Source organism: Agelaius phoeniceus, chromosome 6, assembly GCF_051311805.1.
Source record: "Agelaius phoeniceus isolate bAgePho1 chromosome 6, bAgePho1.hap1, whole genome shotgun sequence".
Classification (NCBI taxonomy): Eukaryota; Metazoa; Chordata; class Aves; order Passeriformes; family Icteridae; genus Agelaius; species Agelaius phoeniceus.
Window position 1 is genome coordinate 8859689 of NC_135270.1, and position 14693 is coordinate 8874381.

Below are 14693 nucleotides of genomic sequence, written 5' to 3' on the forward strand. Positions count from 1 at the left end.
TGGGTGATGTGTGTGGATGTTGGTTTCCCTGTGCCATCAATTCCAGCCGTATTCTTCTTGTGATCCAGCCTTCTGCTACACTTTCAAATCTTCAGGCTTGCCCTTAAATCAAACTGACTTTTCAGAAAATGTAATTTATTTTAATGACTAATTCCAAGTCATTGGCTTCTAATTCTTGATTCTCAAATATATATGACTTGCTCTTGCTCTCTGCAGTTTTCCATTTCATAAAATGAGTCATGTATAATAACCTATATGATTAAAAATGAAACTACATGGAAAGATGGCAGCAAAATCATTATCTGATCAAATGGCTGTTATTTTGAGGGAGATCTCCTGGAAGGATGATGAAGTGAGGCTGTCTAACCTTGAAATTATAAATAACTATTATGTCTTTATTTTTCAAGGGATCACCAGCCTGCTTGCCAATGGAGTTTACAGTGCTGCATATCCTCTGCATGACGTAAGTGATCTTGCAATATATTTTACACGTCTGCTGTCTGTCACCAAGAAATCCCTCATGTGTGACGTGTTGGTGGCATCATCCCAAACATGACTGACTTTCTTCTCACTTGTGTCATGACTGCAGTAACTTCTGCATGTTTTTTCCATCCCTCTGCTTGCTTTTAAGGGATTCCCCACCTCTGTTCTACCTCCAATGATCATAAATTTGAATGTAACATTAGAAGAGTTGTTACAGTGTTTTAGCAAATTAAATTCTCCTGTTGTTTCCTGACCTTCTGCCCCCAAGATCTCTGGCACCAGTGCCAGAAACACATTTATTACCAGGGCACCAAGTAGCTGGTTCTCTTGGCCACATCTCCCTGTGGAGGTGTCAGTAGCTGTGTGTCCGTGCAACCAGGTCAAACCATAAGCAAGGATCTGATGTCACGTATTCCATGGGGCTGGATGTGGCTGGAGACCTTCCTGCTGATGAAACTTGCTTCTGAGAAGCTCAGTGAGATGTCAAGGGTGTGTTCAGCTGTGGTGCTCATCAGTGAGAGCCCAGGAATTCTGGTGGCACTCAAGACAAGCCAGGGACCCCCATCCTGTCAGAGGTGCACAGAGCTGGGTGCTGGTGTCCTGATTTAGAGGTTCAGGATGCAAGTAGAACTGACAAGCACACACTCTTAGCCTGCAGAAAAGCTTGGCAGATGTCACAGGGGCTGCCTGTCACACTGCTCACGCCTGAGCTGAGTGTGAGTGCCCAAAGGCTGTAGAGCCCAGTGCTGGTTTTCTGGCCTGGGATTTGAGGGTGAAGTGTGTCTTCCTGGTTTTCTGCTCCCCACACTCACACTGGCTTTACATGGGACTGTGAGAGCTTTATCTGGGAGCACCCAAGAGCAGAGCAGTGTCTTTGTTTGCCTGATGTTTGTCATACATGTCAGGGCTCTCAAACCACAGCAGTGCTGTGTAGAAATCAAGAAAGTAAGGTCAAATAAACTTCTCTTCCTGTTCTAGCCTCACATCTTTGGACAGCTGCTGATAGTCTTGTATAGAAGTTATTTATTGTTTTAGTTTGCTCAATAAAGAGCTCCAAATTAAAACCTCAAATCTAATCAGCCCTGAGTGTTTGGAGAGTCTGGAGAGGGAGCAGCTCTCTCAGCTGGTTCCTTCTCATTCCAGTGGACTGAGCTGAACCCCAAATACCATGGCAATACCGCATCCTTTCCCTGGACATTTTTAGGCCACCTTTATCACTTATTCATTCCTTTTCCCCCCATGACAGACACTATTGCTCTCTCCTAATGTGCCCGACGACAGAAGACAAAGTGTGCCGTGACAAATGGGCTCCTAAAATACAGCATTATTTTACAGATTGCTTTTTCTGGTTTTGATGCATTAAGTGAGTGGGAGACGTGGGTATGCAGGATCAGAGCAGTTCTTGGCACAAGCCGCTGGATGACGCAGATTTTCTCTCTCTTTAAAGGGTGACTATGAAGGTGAAAATGTGGAGCCCAATGACAGAAAAGTAAGTTGATGCACAGGGGGGTTTAACATCTTCACAAGAATCCCAGCCTGAAGAGTCACCTGTTGGAATCTGGATGTTTTTGCCAAAATCCCACAGAGAATGCTGCAAAAAGGCACTAAATGCCAAGCAGTATAAGGAAAAAAGTGCTTAGCAGCATTTAAATTTGCCCAAATGTGGAAAGTATTGTGGATATGTATGAAGTAGCCAGCTCAGTAACGATACATTTCATGCCACGTTGGTAAGAATATTGACATATGTTCAGATAATGGCATTTCAGGCCAGCTCTGATGAGAGTATGCTCAGTCATATTCTGCTATCTGTACTGGGCATAAATCCTGCTTCATTCCATGGCATGAGGATCAGAATCTGAGGAGTGGGAGGCAGAGGCAGTTTATGCACATAAGCATGAAAGTTATTGGGATTGGGAAAGATAAATATTGAATATTTTTTAGGAGTAAGAGGTCCTCCACAATGTTGTAACGTGTGCTCTGCAGCCAGAAGCTGTCCTGTGGGTGTACACTGAGGCATTGCATCACTTTTTGCTGAAGTTAATGCTTTAAATTGTGGCTTTATTGTCTGTATATGAAAAACATTTGTTCACTGTGGTAAAACAAGTAGAAATTATCCTAAGGAAGTAGGAAGTAGTACTTTATAGTATGAGCAAAAAACCAAATTTTTCACCCTTTGTGGAAACACTGATTTCTTAAATTCAAAATTAAGTGACTTCATCCTCCCCATCACACTTCCCCAAAGAAGAGTGGCTTTTGTCTGTGCATCAGACAAAAACTGAAGTGGAGAGGTGACAACCTCTTCAGTTCTCTCAGGAGGAGCTACTAAATTTGGGTGTTGTATATGCTGAGCTTTCAGTCCCGAAACTTTGCTTTCCTGGGTTTTTTTCCCCTCAATTTTTTTTTTTTTTTCTCCAAAGAAATGCTCTGAACATTCAGGTCATAGGAAAAGCAGATTTAAAGACCTTCAGGCTTTATACATAAAAATAGGTTCCAAAAATTGACAGTGTGCTGGTCCTTCAGGTGCGAATGGCTCATCAAAAGGCAGTGAATGTTATTTCCCTCCCTCTATTGATTTGTGTTAAAAATACTGCACATCTGTCTTTTCATTATTAAGCAACACATCACTCAACTAAAAATAGAATGAAAGTCCATGTTTTCTGGAAGTGTCCAGATTATCTTCTGCATTACTAACATCTCAAACCTCACAAATTCACTAATTTCACAAGTTCATTGTGTGTTTGGAAGTGTTTACCTTGGCTTTTGACTTTCAGTTCCATCAAGTAATCTTTTGGTGTGTTTTGGCATGTCTGTTCTGGTTTCTTGAAGCTTTCTTTAATCTTATCCAGCACTAGGTCAGGCCTGTGCCTTTTTTAACAAGAAAATTAAAGATTTGAGGCCTAGAAATGAAGTAAATATTTAGGTCTAGTGTGCTGATCTCCTCTAATCATGTCTTTGAAGCTGTGCTTTGAATATCAGGCTGATAAATGTCAGGATAAATGAGATAATTCATTTATACTTTAGGCACAAATCTGGTTTCAAGTTGCACAAAACTAAAACATGGCACTGATGCAAAATCTCCTTGGCGTAGTGTTTTCCTGATATGGATGACCAGCTTGGATCACAGAAAAGGAATCTAATTTCCAGCATAAACTTAGTTTTAAAGATTAAATTTAAATATATATATATATATATATATATATAAGAAAGGGGCTTAGCTAGTCCTGCATGTGGATGTTGAGGTGTCACAAATCATTGCTTCCCAGACATAGGCAGTTGGCCTTAAACCTTTGGAAAATGTGGTTGAAAGAAACCTAAAGCAGAATAAATATAAAATTTGCAAGAATGTTGCTGTTTAAAAAAGGCCTGCTGTTAAGTTTCAGTTCCTGCCCTTACTGTTGTAAGGAAATTAATAATGATTCATGATTTTGGGTTGCAGAGGGGAAAACCTACATCCCATTTACATTTTTGACGTCATATTTCTGTAAAAGCTGAGAAGTTGCTCTGTTGTTTTTTTTGGGTTTTTTAATGAGTCAAGCCATTTGTATGAGTACGGCAGTTCAGCTTGGAAAAATTCTCTGTTAATGGTTTGGCAGGAGAATTCCAAAATTGCTGTAGGAACATGGTTTGCTCTGGGACTTCCCTGTGATCAAGTGTGAGCAGGAGGAATGGGCATGGGCAGTGGCCAGGCTCTGGAATACCCTTTTCTTTTTGCTGCATTTCACTGGAGACATGTAGGAGTTTGACATCTGTCAAGTTTCCCATGATAAAATAGCCTGGAGTTTAGGGAATAACATCCTGTTTGGTCAAAGAACAAGATCCATCCTGTTGCCCTCCCTGTACTGGTACTGGTTTCAGTCTTTGTTCCCCATTGAGTTTCATTTCTTGGTCACTCTGTTGGCTGAATTGAATGAGGGAGGAAAGTGAGGTTTGAGAAGCACTATTTATATATTTTACAAAATAGAGGATAAGTTGAAGGTCTCAGAGGAACCTATTTTTGTGAGGCATTCAGTTTTGCAAATCAGTAACGGGGATCATTGTTTTCCTTGGCCCACATCCTGACAAAAAGGAAGAGTGGAAATTGTTGGCTTCTTGTGGTTTAAAGCTGAAGAAAAATTTTAAATTGAGGCACCTCAGCCCAGCACCTCTTGCTGGATGCTGAATTATAGTGAAATGTCCTGAGGCTTTGTCAGTGGAGGTTGAGGTTGGATATCAGGAGAAGGTTCGTCCCCCACAGGGTGACTGGGCCTATGGATCACAAATCTGCTGTCCCTGTCTCTGCTGTAGGTGTCCATCAGTCCAGCTGCTGAAGGGCCTTTCAACGTGCTGGAATCCATCTCTCTGTTGGAGCATGCCAAACCATCGCATTTACTTTTAATATTTAATTCAGGCTGCGTGTGTTGGGCCGAATCCCCGGCGTGGTGAGGCCTGCAGCGGCCAGGGCAGAACCCAGTGGTGCTTTAGCTCTCACCTTTCTCGTGCCTTTCTGTCTTCCAGCTCCTGTGTGAGGAGTGGGCGAGCTATGGAGTGTTTTATAAGTACCAGCCCATCGACCTGGTGAGGTGAGAGTTCAGCCCTGGCTGTGGAGTTTCCATGGGGCAGAGATGAAGCTCTGCAGGGATGCTCGTGCCCCGTTCCCCTGGGGGGATGCTGCCCTCAGTGCCCCCTCACCCCGGGGGATTCCAGAGAATGGGAAATTCACTGGGAGAAAAGGAGCTTTCTGTGAGTTTAGAACATGCTGATATATCCCACACAGAGTGAAAGCTTGTGGGGGATATATTTTTAATTAATTTTGTTTGCTCATGATAAGACTCTCTGAGGAAAATGAAGTGCCTTTGGAAGAGAATTCACTCACAGCAGGTCCAAAGATACCAATTTGCACAGCAGAAACACAGTGGGGGGAAAAAATGACCAGTGGGACAAACTTGTTTTCAGGGTGCCAGTATCTCTGGATGGACTCCAAGCATCATGAGAAAGAGAGTCCTCTGAGAAGAAAAAAATTCCCACAGGTCATCTTACTTTCTCCATGCCTAATCCAGATGTGATTCATAATTTTAGCCACGTTATATTTTAAGAAATAGGAAACATGTCTCTCTCATTTCTTTCTCTTTTTTTCTAAATGTATTTCAGAAAATACTTTGGAGAGAAGATCGGGCTATATTTTGCCTGGCTGGGAGTTTATACTCAAATGCTCATTCCAGCTTCAATTGTAGGGATTATCGTTTTCCTCTATGGCTGTGCTACTGTGGATGAGAATATACCCAGGTAAAATGGATGAGTAAATAGATTCTGCTGTTGGAGGGCACTTCAAGCTCAAAGTTGCCTTGCTTTAGAAATGTTTTGTCATTAACATCTAGGCCAAGCACAGTTGAAATTGGGGTTTCTTGTTGTTGGGTCTTGTCCTGTGCCACCCACATCCCTTCACCCCAGTCCCCATTCCCATCTGTGCCAAGTGGCTGTTGCAGCAGGATGGTTTGCTCCTAAAACTCTCCATCCTCACACTTCATCTTTTGGAAGCTGTGCTTCAAATTAATCCACCTCCACAAGCCCCCTGATCTCAGCTTCCAGTAAGGCACAGAGCTCTCCCAAGGGCACAGAGCAGCCCATTTCTATCTCATTAGCATTCATTGTTACTATTACTTGGGCAGTTGGCATTGATGTCCTAAAAATAATTCTTGGCCAGTTGCTCAGGTGGTTGGGATTTTTCCCAAACTCAGATCATTATGTTAAAACAAACCAGCAAAATTCTGCTAATGAGGGGGTTTGGTGCTTCCCAGCACAGAGTGCTGAGGAGGGCATTGTGTGACAGAGAGATGCATCAAGAATATACATCTCTCAAATAAGCTACTGTGATCATGTCAACAAAATCTGGATGTCCTCCTACTTTTAATCTTTCAGCAAGTTTTGTATTAAAACATTTTTAAAGCCCTCTGATTTTGCATTATTCGCCCTGCATGCATCATCAGCTGGAGATGCAAATTACATGGTTTGTACAACAAGCACCAGCCCTGAATAACAAAGCAGATAATGGGTACCAAAAAATAGATTTAATTTTTTTTTGTTCATTAAGACTGCTTTGTAGTGCTTCCAACAGTTGAAGAAAGTCAAAGGGAGGGTCACTGTTGCTATTTCACAGATGGAGCACAGAGGAGATAAATTGGTTGAACTCCAGTCTCTTGATGTTCAGCACTTCCCTTGTACCTTATCTATCACTGTAGATAAAACAGGAGTGTTTTATTATATTTTTATTTATTTTATTCTGTAAGATCTTAGAGTAGAAAGCATAGAGCCTTATGGCTCTGGGGCAGGAAGGAGGGAGGGAGACAGCCTTACATGAGGATTTCAGCCCCTGCAGTGGTGTAGGATCATATCCAATGATCCTACAGAAGCAGCTGCTGTCCAGAGAAGAAAAGATCACCAGAGCACAAAGCTGGACCCATCCTGACCATGCTTTTCCCTTCTCTTGTGCCTTTGTTGCAGTATGGAGATGTGTGACCAGAGAAACAACATCACCATGTGTCCCCTGTGTGACAAAACATGCAGTTACTGGAAGATGAGCTCTGCTTGTGCCACTGCCCGTGCAAGTCATCTGTTTGATAACCCTGCAACTGTCTTCTTCTCAGTCTTCATGGCTCTCTGGGGTAAGGAGATCTATGCCTTGATGTTAAGCTTTTAATTATTAAAAATACAACGGAAGAAACAGAGGAGATAAAGCAGTATATTTATACACAGGCAGTAAATGATAAAAAGAATTTCTCTTTTTTTTTTCTTCTTTCTTTTTTTTTTTTTTCTTTCCCATGAAACTGTCACACCCAAATTTATATTCTGGACTGGAGGCTAAAATTCAAAAAGTTGCTGAAGCTGAATAGCAAATGAAATTGTTAAGCATCTGTCATAAAACTGCTGCGTGGTATGTCAAAATTTCATTAACGGGATTGCACAGCTTGCCAAAAAAAAAAAAAATCTCTTTGCAGAGCCAGCTTCCACTTTAGAACATTACAGAAGAAATGTATTAATGTACTCTGGGGTTGAGGGGAGGGCTCTGGGGGGAAGTGTAATGGCCTTTAGCGTCTTCAGGACAAACCAACATTGATTCCTGAGTATGCTCCGAGATGCAATTAGGTTTATCAGCAGGCAGACATCATGCAAGGAGGCTGGGAAGAGGGAACAGTGGTGGAGAAGGATTTTTCCTGATCCTGATGCTGCCCGCATGCTTTGAGCCCTTTCTGGGCATGTCTCTGGCACTTGGGTCAAAATATGAACCCTCTCATGACATCTTTGTGAGGATGTCTTCAGAAATGGTTATGGAGGGCTTGTCCCATCCCTGCTGGGAGAGGGATGGGGAACCTCCTTGCTCCAGGAATGGGCTCTGGGGGAGAGGAGCTTTGATGGCCACATATTCCCAGCAGCAGTGAGAGCAGCACAAGCCCCCCTGTACACCTCATTGTGAATTAACATTACCCATTCTGGATTATATTTCATCCTAATAATGCACCCTGAGTTTTTATCTCTTCCAGTACATAGGGAACTATTTGTACATTACCATTCATCTGAACTGATTAAAGTACAATTCAGCATAATTTAATTTTCATTTTTGGCCAGGATCTGTGTTTGGGATAACATTGTTTTAGATGCAACACTGTGAGGTTATTATCAGGTACCACAAAGGAAAGTCAAGTGTCAGCTTTGGTCTCCCTCATTTTCCATTACTGGGAGCCCCACATGGATCTTGGTATGTTATCCTCTTGTTCAAAAAGTAAAAGTTTGCCTCCCTTTCCACAGCAAGCAACTATGGGTCTCTTCATCCAGTTTTTACACTCTTGTGCAAAGCAAGGCAGATTGGCAGACGCCAGGTTCCAGGCCCTGCACAAAATCTGAGAGGGTTTTGAAGTGGGATGTCAAACTTCTCAAGCTCCTTGGGGTCAACACAGTTTTATTGTGGCACAATCCCACATAAACCAAACACTGTTTCAAAAAGGTCTTTTTCAACTGGAAAACTAAGAACTTTCTCCACACAGATTCGAATTAGTGATGTTAAATTCATGTATGGTTGAAATAGGAAAATGCAGGTGCTCATGGCAGAGCAGGAATGCAGCTGCCTGGCACCTTCCCCCAGGGCTCCCAGAACAGGCCAGCATTCCAGACACTGTCCTTTCCTTTTGCCCTGCTGTAAGTCAGTGCCACGGGAGGATTTCCAGCAGCATCCCAGTCATGTTCCATATCTCTGGCTGTAAATGGAAGCTGCAGCCCCCAGCCAGCGTGAGAACTGTGAGGAGAGGAGAGGCAATGCCGGGTCCCTGAGACAAGGACCCTCTCAAGACACAGCTCTGGCCACCCTGATTCACAGGAAGCCTGTGGCTTGTGAAGGGGCTCAGCTGTAGCTTTTCCACATGAAAGTTTCGCTTGGAAGGCGAATGAATGTCATGGCCCCAGCCTGGCTCCAGTCAAGAGGGTGTCCTTTCCTCTCTGTTCAACTTTGTTACCCTCTCCCTGCCTCTGTTTTTTCTGGATATGAATGTTTCTGAGCACATCTGTTAATACTCACTGTGGGAAGCTCCCCTGGGAACACCATTTCTTGGTAGACTTGCCTCTTTCATAATCACTTATTTATTATACAACACTGGTGTATTCCCAGCATCTAAATATGTCCTCTGAGAACTCGCTCGGTCTCAGGGGCAGATAGACTGATATAGACTGGGATCATTCATGGGGAATCGAGAATTGTTTTAGCGAGGTTTTTTTCTCTGAGCCTTCTCCATCAAAAAGAAAATGGCTGGGTTTCTAATGATTAAAACTCTTAAAGGCTTCCTCTTTCACACTTCCACAAGATTGTTTGGGTTTGAGTGTGATGATTACAGCCAATCACTCTATTGTGACCACGAGGTGGATGTAATTATAATGATATAAAAATGCTTTATCTTGATATCCTTGAGCATCATTCCTATTTTGTACAGATAAGATTCAGGTTTTTTGGATTCACAAATGAAACAATACACAGTTGAAGACCAATAATATAATTAGTCACACATACAAATATTTAAATAAGTTTGGCTGCCTGGCTTTCTTAGACCCCTTAAAGATTGCAGGCATCTTCCTACATGAAGCTGTGGATGTAACAAGTGCCCTTTTTTCAGCTCACCTGGATAAAACATTTGCTCCTGGCACACCAGTGTTTCCCAGCCAGACCTGACTGTTGAATGAAAGGAAACAGAAATGAAGTTATGTGGTAATCTGTGTTACATGTTAAACTGTTGTTTCAGCTGCCACCTTTATGGAGCACTGGAAGAGAAAACAGATGCGCCTCAACTACAGGTGGGACCTGACTGGGTTTGAAGAGGAGGAGGTTTGTCCCTTCAGTTCTGACTCTTTGCTTTCCACCCTGCTGTTGCCCTGACCTTACAGACTTTGCCTCATGTTCCTGGGAGGGTTCCATCCTACAGGAGGAAGGAAAATCCCTATACATGAAGCGTTTGAGGTTTTTGTAGCAAAGGCATGACTAGTCCGGTCCTGTTGCCATGGGAACATAATTGTATAGCCACAAAATGTGAATTCTCTTTTCCTTTTTGAAGTGTGGGGTCACACCTAGCAGTGTAGGCATGGAATATACAGCTCAGACCTTCTGCTGGGCTGAAGTCAGGGTGCCAAGAGCCAAGGACCTCATTCATCACACACTGCTGTAAATCAGAAATGAGTGCATTGGAGCTGATAAAGTTACAGTGCTGTAAAAAAAGCACTGAAAAATTCCTGTTAACTTTAACGATGCAGGATCAAGCTCTGACTTGGAAAACACCTCAGAAAGCATTGCCAGACATGTGGGCTTGAGGCATGGGGAGGGACACGGTGTGGAGGTGGTGGAGTTTTTTGCAGTAGCTAAAAAAAATGTAATACCTCTGGCCAGGTTTATTCTAAATCTGCTGAAGAGCATAAAGGAGAAAAGGCCCAAATCTGTATGAAAAAAAGACTTTCAAAATCAATGAAGTTTTAAAAAGAGAGGAGAGAAAATCCTCAGTCAGCTGAGAAACTGCTTCCCACCTTTTTGGCTTTGATTTTGCCACTTTACAAAAAATAAAGGAGACACCTTCCCAGAGCAGAGCACAGTCCCAGCCCCCAGCCTTGCCCTGCTGCTGTTATTAAAAGAAGTATGACCTCCCTTGTCACGTCTCTAGATGTCCTAAATAGATACACAACAAATACTGCTCACGTGAAACACAAACCTCAGCAGCCCTTCCTGGCTTTGACACCCTGCAGCTCGCTGAGCCTGGCACAGCCATCCCTCCCCTCGCCCCCAGAGCCTTTCTGTAGGAATTATCTCCCCTTAATATGTTTATCTCCTCCAAAATATATTTAGGTGCCCTGTGCCAGCAGCTTCTACACCGGTCCATACCTATTTACTGAGGGAGAATATAGGGATTTATTTGCTGGACACTAAATGCTCCTTTATTTTTGGTAACTTGTTAGCATCCATGAAAGTGAAGAGGATTAAGTGTATCTTTTCAATGGCAGCTTCATGTCTGAGTCCAGAGCTCTGCACAGCCAAACCAGCAGCTGTCAATTCCATATATTTTATTCTGTGGTTTTGCTGGTCACTGATAAATAATACAGCCATGGGTTTTTCACAGGATTCAAGGTTCTCCTGTTGCTGATCTGGGGGAAACTTAAGCTAGAATCATGTCAAACAGTCTGAGTTTTGAGTGAAATGCTAAAGCACAAAGTATCTCATTTTCTGGTGTTTTTAGGGATGCCAGGTTCACACAATGCTTGCAGTAATATTAATTAATATAGAATATTAATAGACTGGGTTTTCTCCAGTAGTGTCTAACCATCCACTGTACCTATGTTTGTTTCATGTAACTTTTAATATATAAATACAATATGACCTGGAACAGTTCAGTAATCAAATTTTTATTTATTTGTTTTTTTGTTTTTTCTTGTTTTTCGTGGTTTTTTTCTGGTTTCCTGAAGGAGGCAGTCAAGGTTTGGAAAACATTTTTTTTTTTTTCAAATCGCTCCTACCTTTTTTATTCCATGTCTACTGATGAATGCCATCTTTTGATCTCCATTTCTCCTTTTTCAAGCATCAGATTTTCTTTGGAATTCCCACTGATTGCTTTGCCTTTACACCCTTCCCCTCTCCACTTGTTCAGACTTTTTTCAGCTCCGTTCTGTTTCCCATCCAATGCATAATTTTGAATTCTAAACTCTTTTATGAATGCGTAATTGTCGGGAATTCTGAACCCATGAATCTTCCTCAGTCTTTTGGCCGTCTCTTACTTTCAAGTGTTTCCTGCACCTTCTCCTGCAATGCAGACAGAGAATCTGTGGATGCTGTCCCAGACAGAACTAGGGGAACACCCCAACTGACCATTTTATGGGATCCCAAAGACAAGTATTTTGCATACTTACAGCAGAAAATTAATGCTCTCATGAACTTAGGATCACTGAAATTAGTTAATGACATTTAACTTTTTTCAAAAATAGAGGTAGCTAAAATCCAAGCATCATGAGCTGTGCTCTCTGCAGGTTGTGCTGCATATCTCATCTATTAAATGTCATGTACACAGCACTGCACATTGCTGTCCAAATCGTTCTGCAGCTGCTCCTGTATTCACAGACTTAACATTTTTTTAATTATAGTCAACTATCATTGACATGAATGACATACCAAGTGAATTGGAACTCAATTAGAAAACTCAGAAATCATCAGGAAACCAACCTGCAGAGAGTTCATCTGTAGCTGATAGAGAAAATAAGTAATCTTGCTTTTTTTTACTAAATATGACTTCTTTCACAGGACCATCCAAGAGCAGAATATGAAGCAAAAGTTTTAGAAAAATCATTGAGAAAAGAACACAAACATAAAGAGGTATGGTAAAAATATTCATTTGCTTCACTTATGAAAAAGAAGGTTGTTACAGCAGGCAGTGACCTAAGACTAATAAATAGGTAAAAAGTAGTCAATGCTCACGGTGTTTAAGTTCCAGGTGTCTTCTTCCACACATGATTTGCTCGGGGTCTGCCAGGCACAAGACCTGATTAAATCTAGAAATGACTTTACTAATTAGATTCAGGAGTATGGCTCAGAGAGACTAACAGAGCCTCATCAAAGAGGTGTTCCTCTAACACTACTAAATCAAGTTTGAGAAAACTGTAACAAACCATCTTGTTCTGTGCAGTAAAAGTACCTAAAGCCTCTCAGAAGAAGTTCTCTGTCTTGCTGGACTTTCTCTGCAAATAAAAATATTAATGAAGAGTACTAACTCCAATTTCCACGCCAAATTCCAGCTTTGGCAATAACTTTCTGCCTTTTAAAACCACAGCTTCCCCTTTTATCCCACTGAACGAGGCAGTGCTCACTTATGCTCTGAACTTGCTCTTTACGTCACTGTGAGAAAGGTGCTGCCTGTCACCCCAGGAGCACCTGCCTCTTGCCAAGAGATGGTGCAATCCCTGCAAGCAGCTTCCCTGCCCTTTCACTGGAGCTGGAATTCCTTTCCTGTCAGCAGCAGAACTACTTGGGAAAGCTCCTTTTCTCCCCTGCACACTGATGCCCCCATCCTACCTGAGGTTATTCCCCCTTCAGTGCAAGGAGTGAGCCATTTGTGCACCGTGGTTTTATTGAGAAAAGTAAAAACTCCAACATAAAATTTGGCAGAATTTCCTCTCTTGCGTCTCTTGCCAGTGGCACCACAACATGGAACCATTCCCTAAATTGGGATTTTATGACAACCCTGTGAAAATACAACTGCAATAACATTTACACTCTTTAGGGGAGCACATAAAGATGGATGTTAAAGTAAATTTATACCTGAGTACCACTGGGCCACTCTTAACAGATGCTACAGAGCTGCTGATGGTGTGTTCCCAATAATCTACAGAATGCTGTATGTAAGTGGTTCAGGGCCATAAGCAAATCAAATCCCTTTTTAAATCCCTTGCAGAAGAAAAACAGTTTGGGTTGCTGCACTATGATAGGCTGGGTAAAGGATTTTGGATACAGACTTTACTGTATTCCACTAAAAACCTGTAACTTGCTCTACTTTTGAGTATAATCAGAATTCGTGTCTTAAATGTGGAAGACTAATTAGACAACTAACGAATGGTGGCTCTCTAATATTGGAGAATGAAAGTTGAGCAATTAAGAAAGGATTTTTTTTTTTTTTTAACCAGACTATTTATAAGTTTTTGGGCTGTGTTCAATTTGGATGTTACTAATTTGGGAAACGTGAGAAAAAGAGGTTTTTTCTGAAAGACTTGGTGGCTATCTTTCATTGGGATCTAGCGTGTTAAAGTTCAAATTCAACAGTTGTAACACTTGGAAACCTTCTTAAAGAAAAAATATCTAAAGCTAAACCAAAATTGCTTATAGCTTTTTCAAAAAGAATCTAATTTTAAAAAAACAAAAATTAAAGGAAAAAAAAATCTGCACATTTTTTACACCTCATAAAATTGAAAGCAGAGCACAATCCTATATTAAAAAGGGAATATCATTTGCAGGATTGCCTGATGTTCCCTAGGATTTGGGGCAAGCATTTATCTTTTGCTGTTATATCTTATTAACTTAAAGCTGAAACACAAAGCTTTAACCAAGCTAACAGAGCATTCACTTGTGCTAAAGTGCTGTGTCAGTAGAGAATATGGAATTAATTACTGGAATTAATTGAGCAGTGCTTTGTAGTGCCATATTTCCCAACCCTTTTCTGTTTCCTTTGACTGCCCATCAGAAGCACCGATATTTTCCAGAAGAGACAGCAAACAAATGGAGACAAAGAGTTAAGAAAGTCATGGCTGGGGTGAAATTGGTTCTTTTTATACAAACTTATGAAGAAACTCAAATTATGAGTAATTATGGAAGACACAAATCAATTTAGTTTTGGCTGTTGAACCTTTGTTTAATATTCACATTCAGTTCTGGGTTTCTTCCCCTTCCTTGCCTCATTCCTTCAGCATTTTTTGGGACACTGCTCCACGAGTTGGGAATGGCACTGCATGGCTAATCTTAGATTTCCCATCCTGGATGTTATGTTTTGCAGAGGAGCATGGGCCATGTGCTGAAAGAGCTGCTTGCACTTCCCTGAGACAATGTGCATGTCATAAAAATAGAATTTGAGCAATATTTTTATGTGCATTACAACGTGTGCATCATCTTCTGAGATGTTCCTTTTGCTGTTGATTTTCTGTGTTTCAAAACAATTCCGGGCATCCAAGTTTGTGAA

The 14693-nt window shown here is 41.6% G+C and overlaps 1 protein-coding gene across 1 annotated transcript in view; it reads left to right on the forward strand.

Moving 5' to 3' along the window:
- Positions 1–14693, forward strand: part of ANO1 (anoctamin 1) — a 71582-nt gene that overhangs the window by 43623 nt on the left and 13266 nt on the right. Inside the window, exons 8-15 of the mRNA XM_054634967.2 lie at positions 408–463; positions 1931–1972; positions 4978–5042; positions 5611–5745; positions 6961–7121; positions 9741–9823; positions 12272–12343; positions 14202–14279. Coding sequence (XP_054490942.2) covers positions 408–463; positions 1931–1972; positions 4978–5042; positions 5611–5745; positions 6961–7121; positions 9741–9823; positions 12272–12343; positions 14202–14279 — 692 coding nt within the window. The remainder of the gene's footprint in view (positions 1–407; positions 464–1930; positions 1973–4977; positions 5043–5610; positions 5746–6960; positions 7122–9740; positions 9824–12271; positions 12344–14201; positions 14280–14693) is intronic.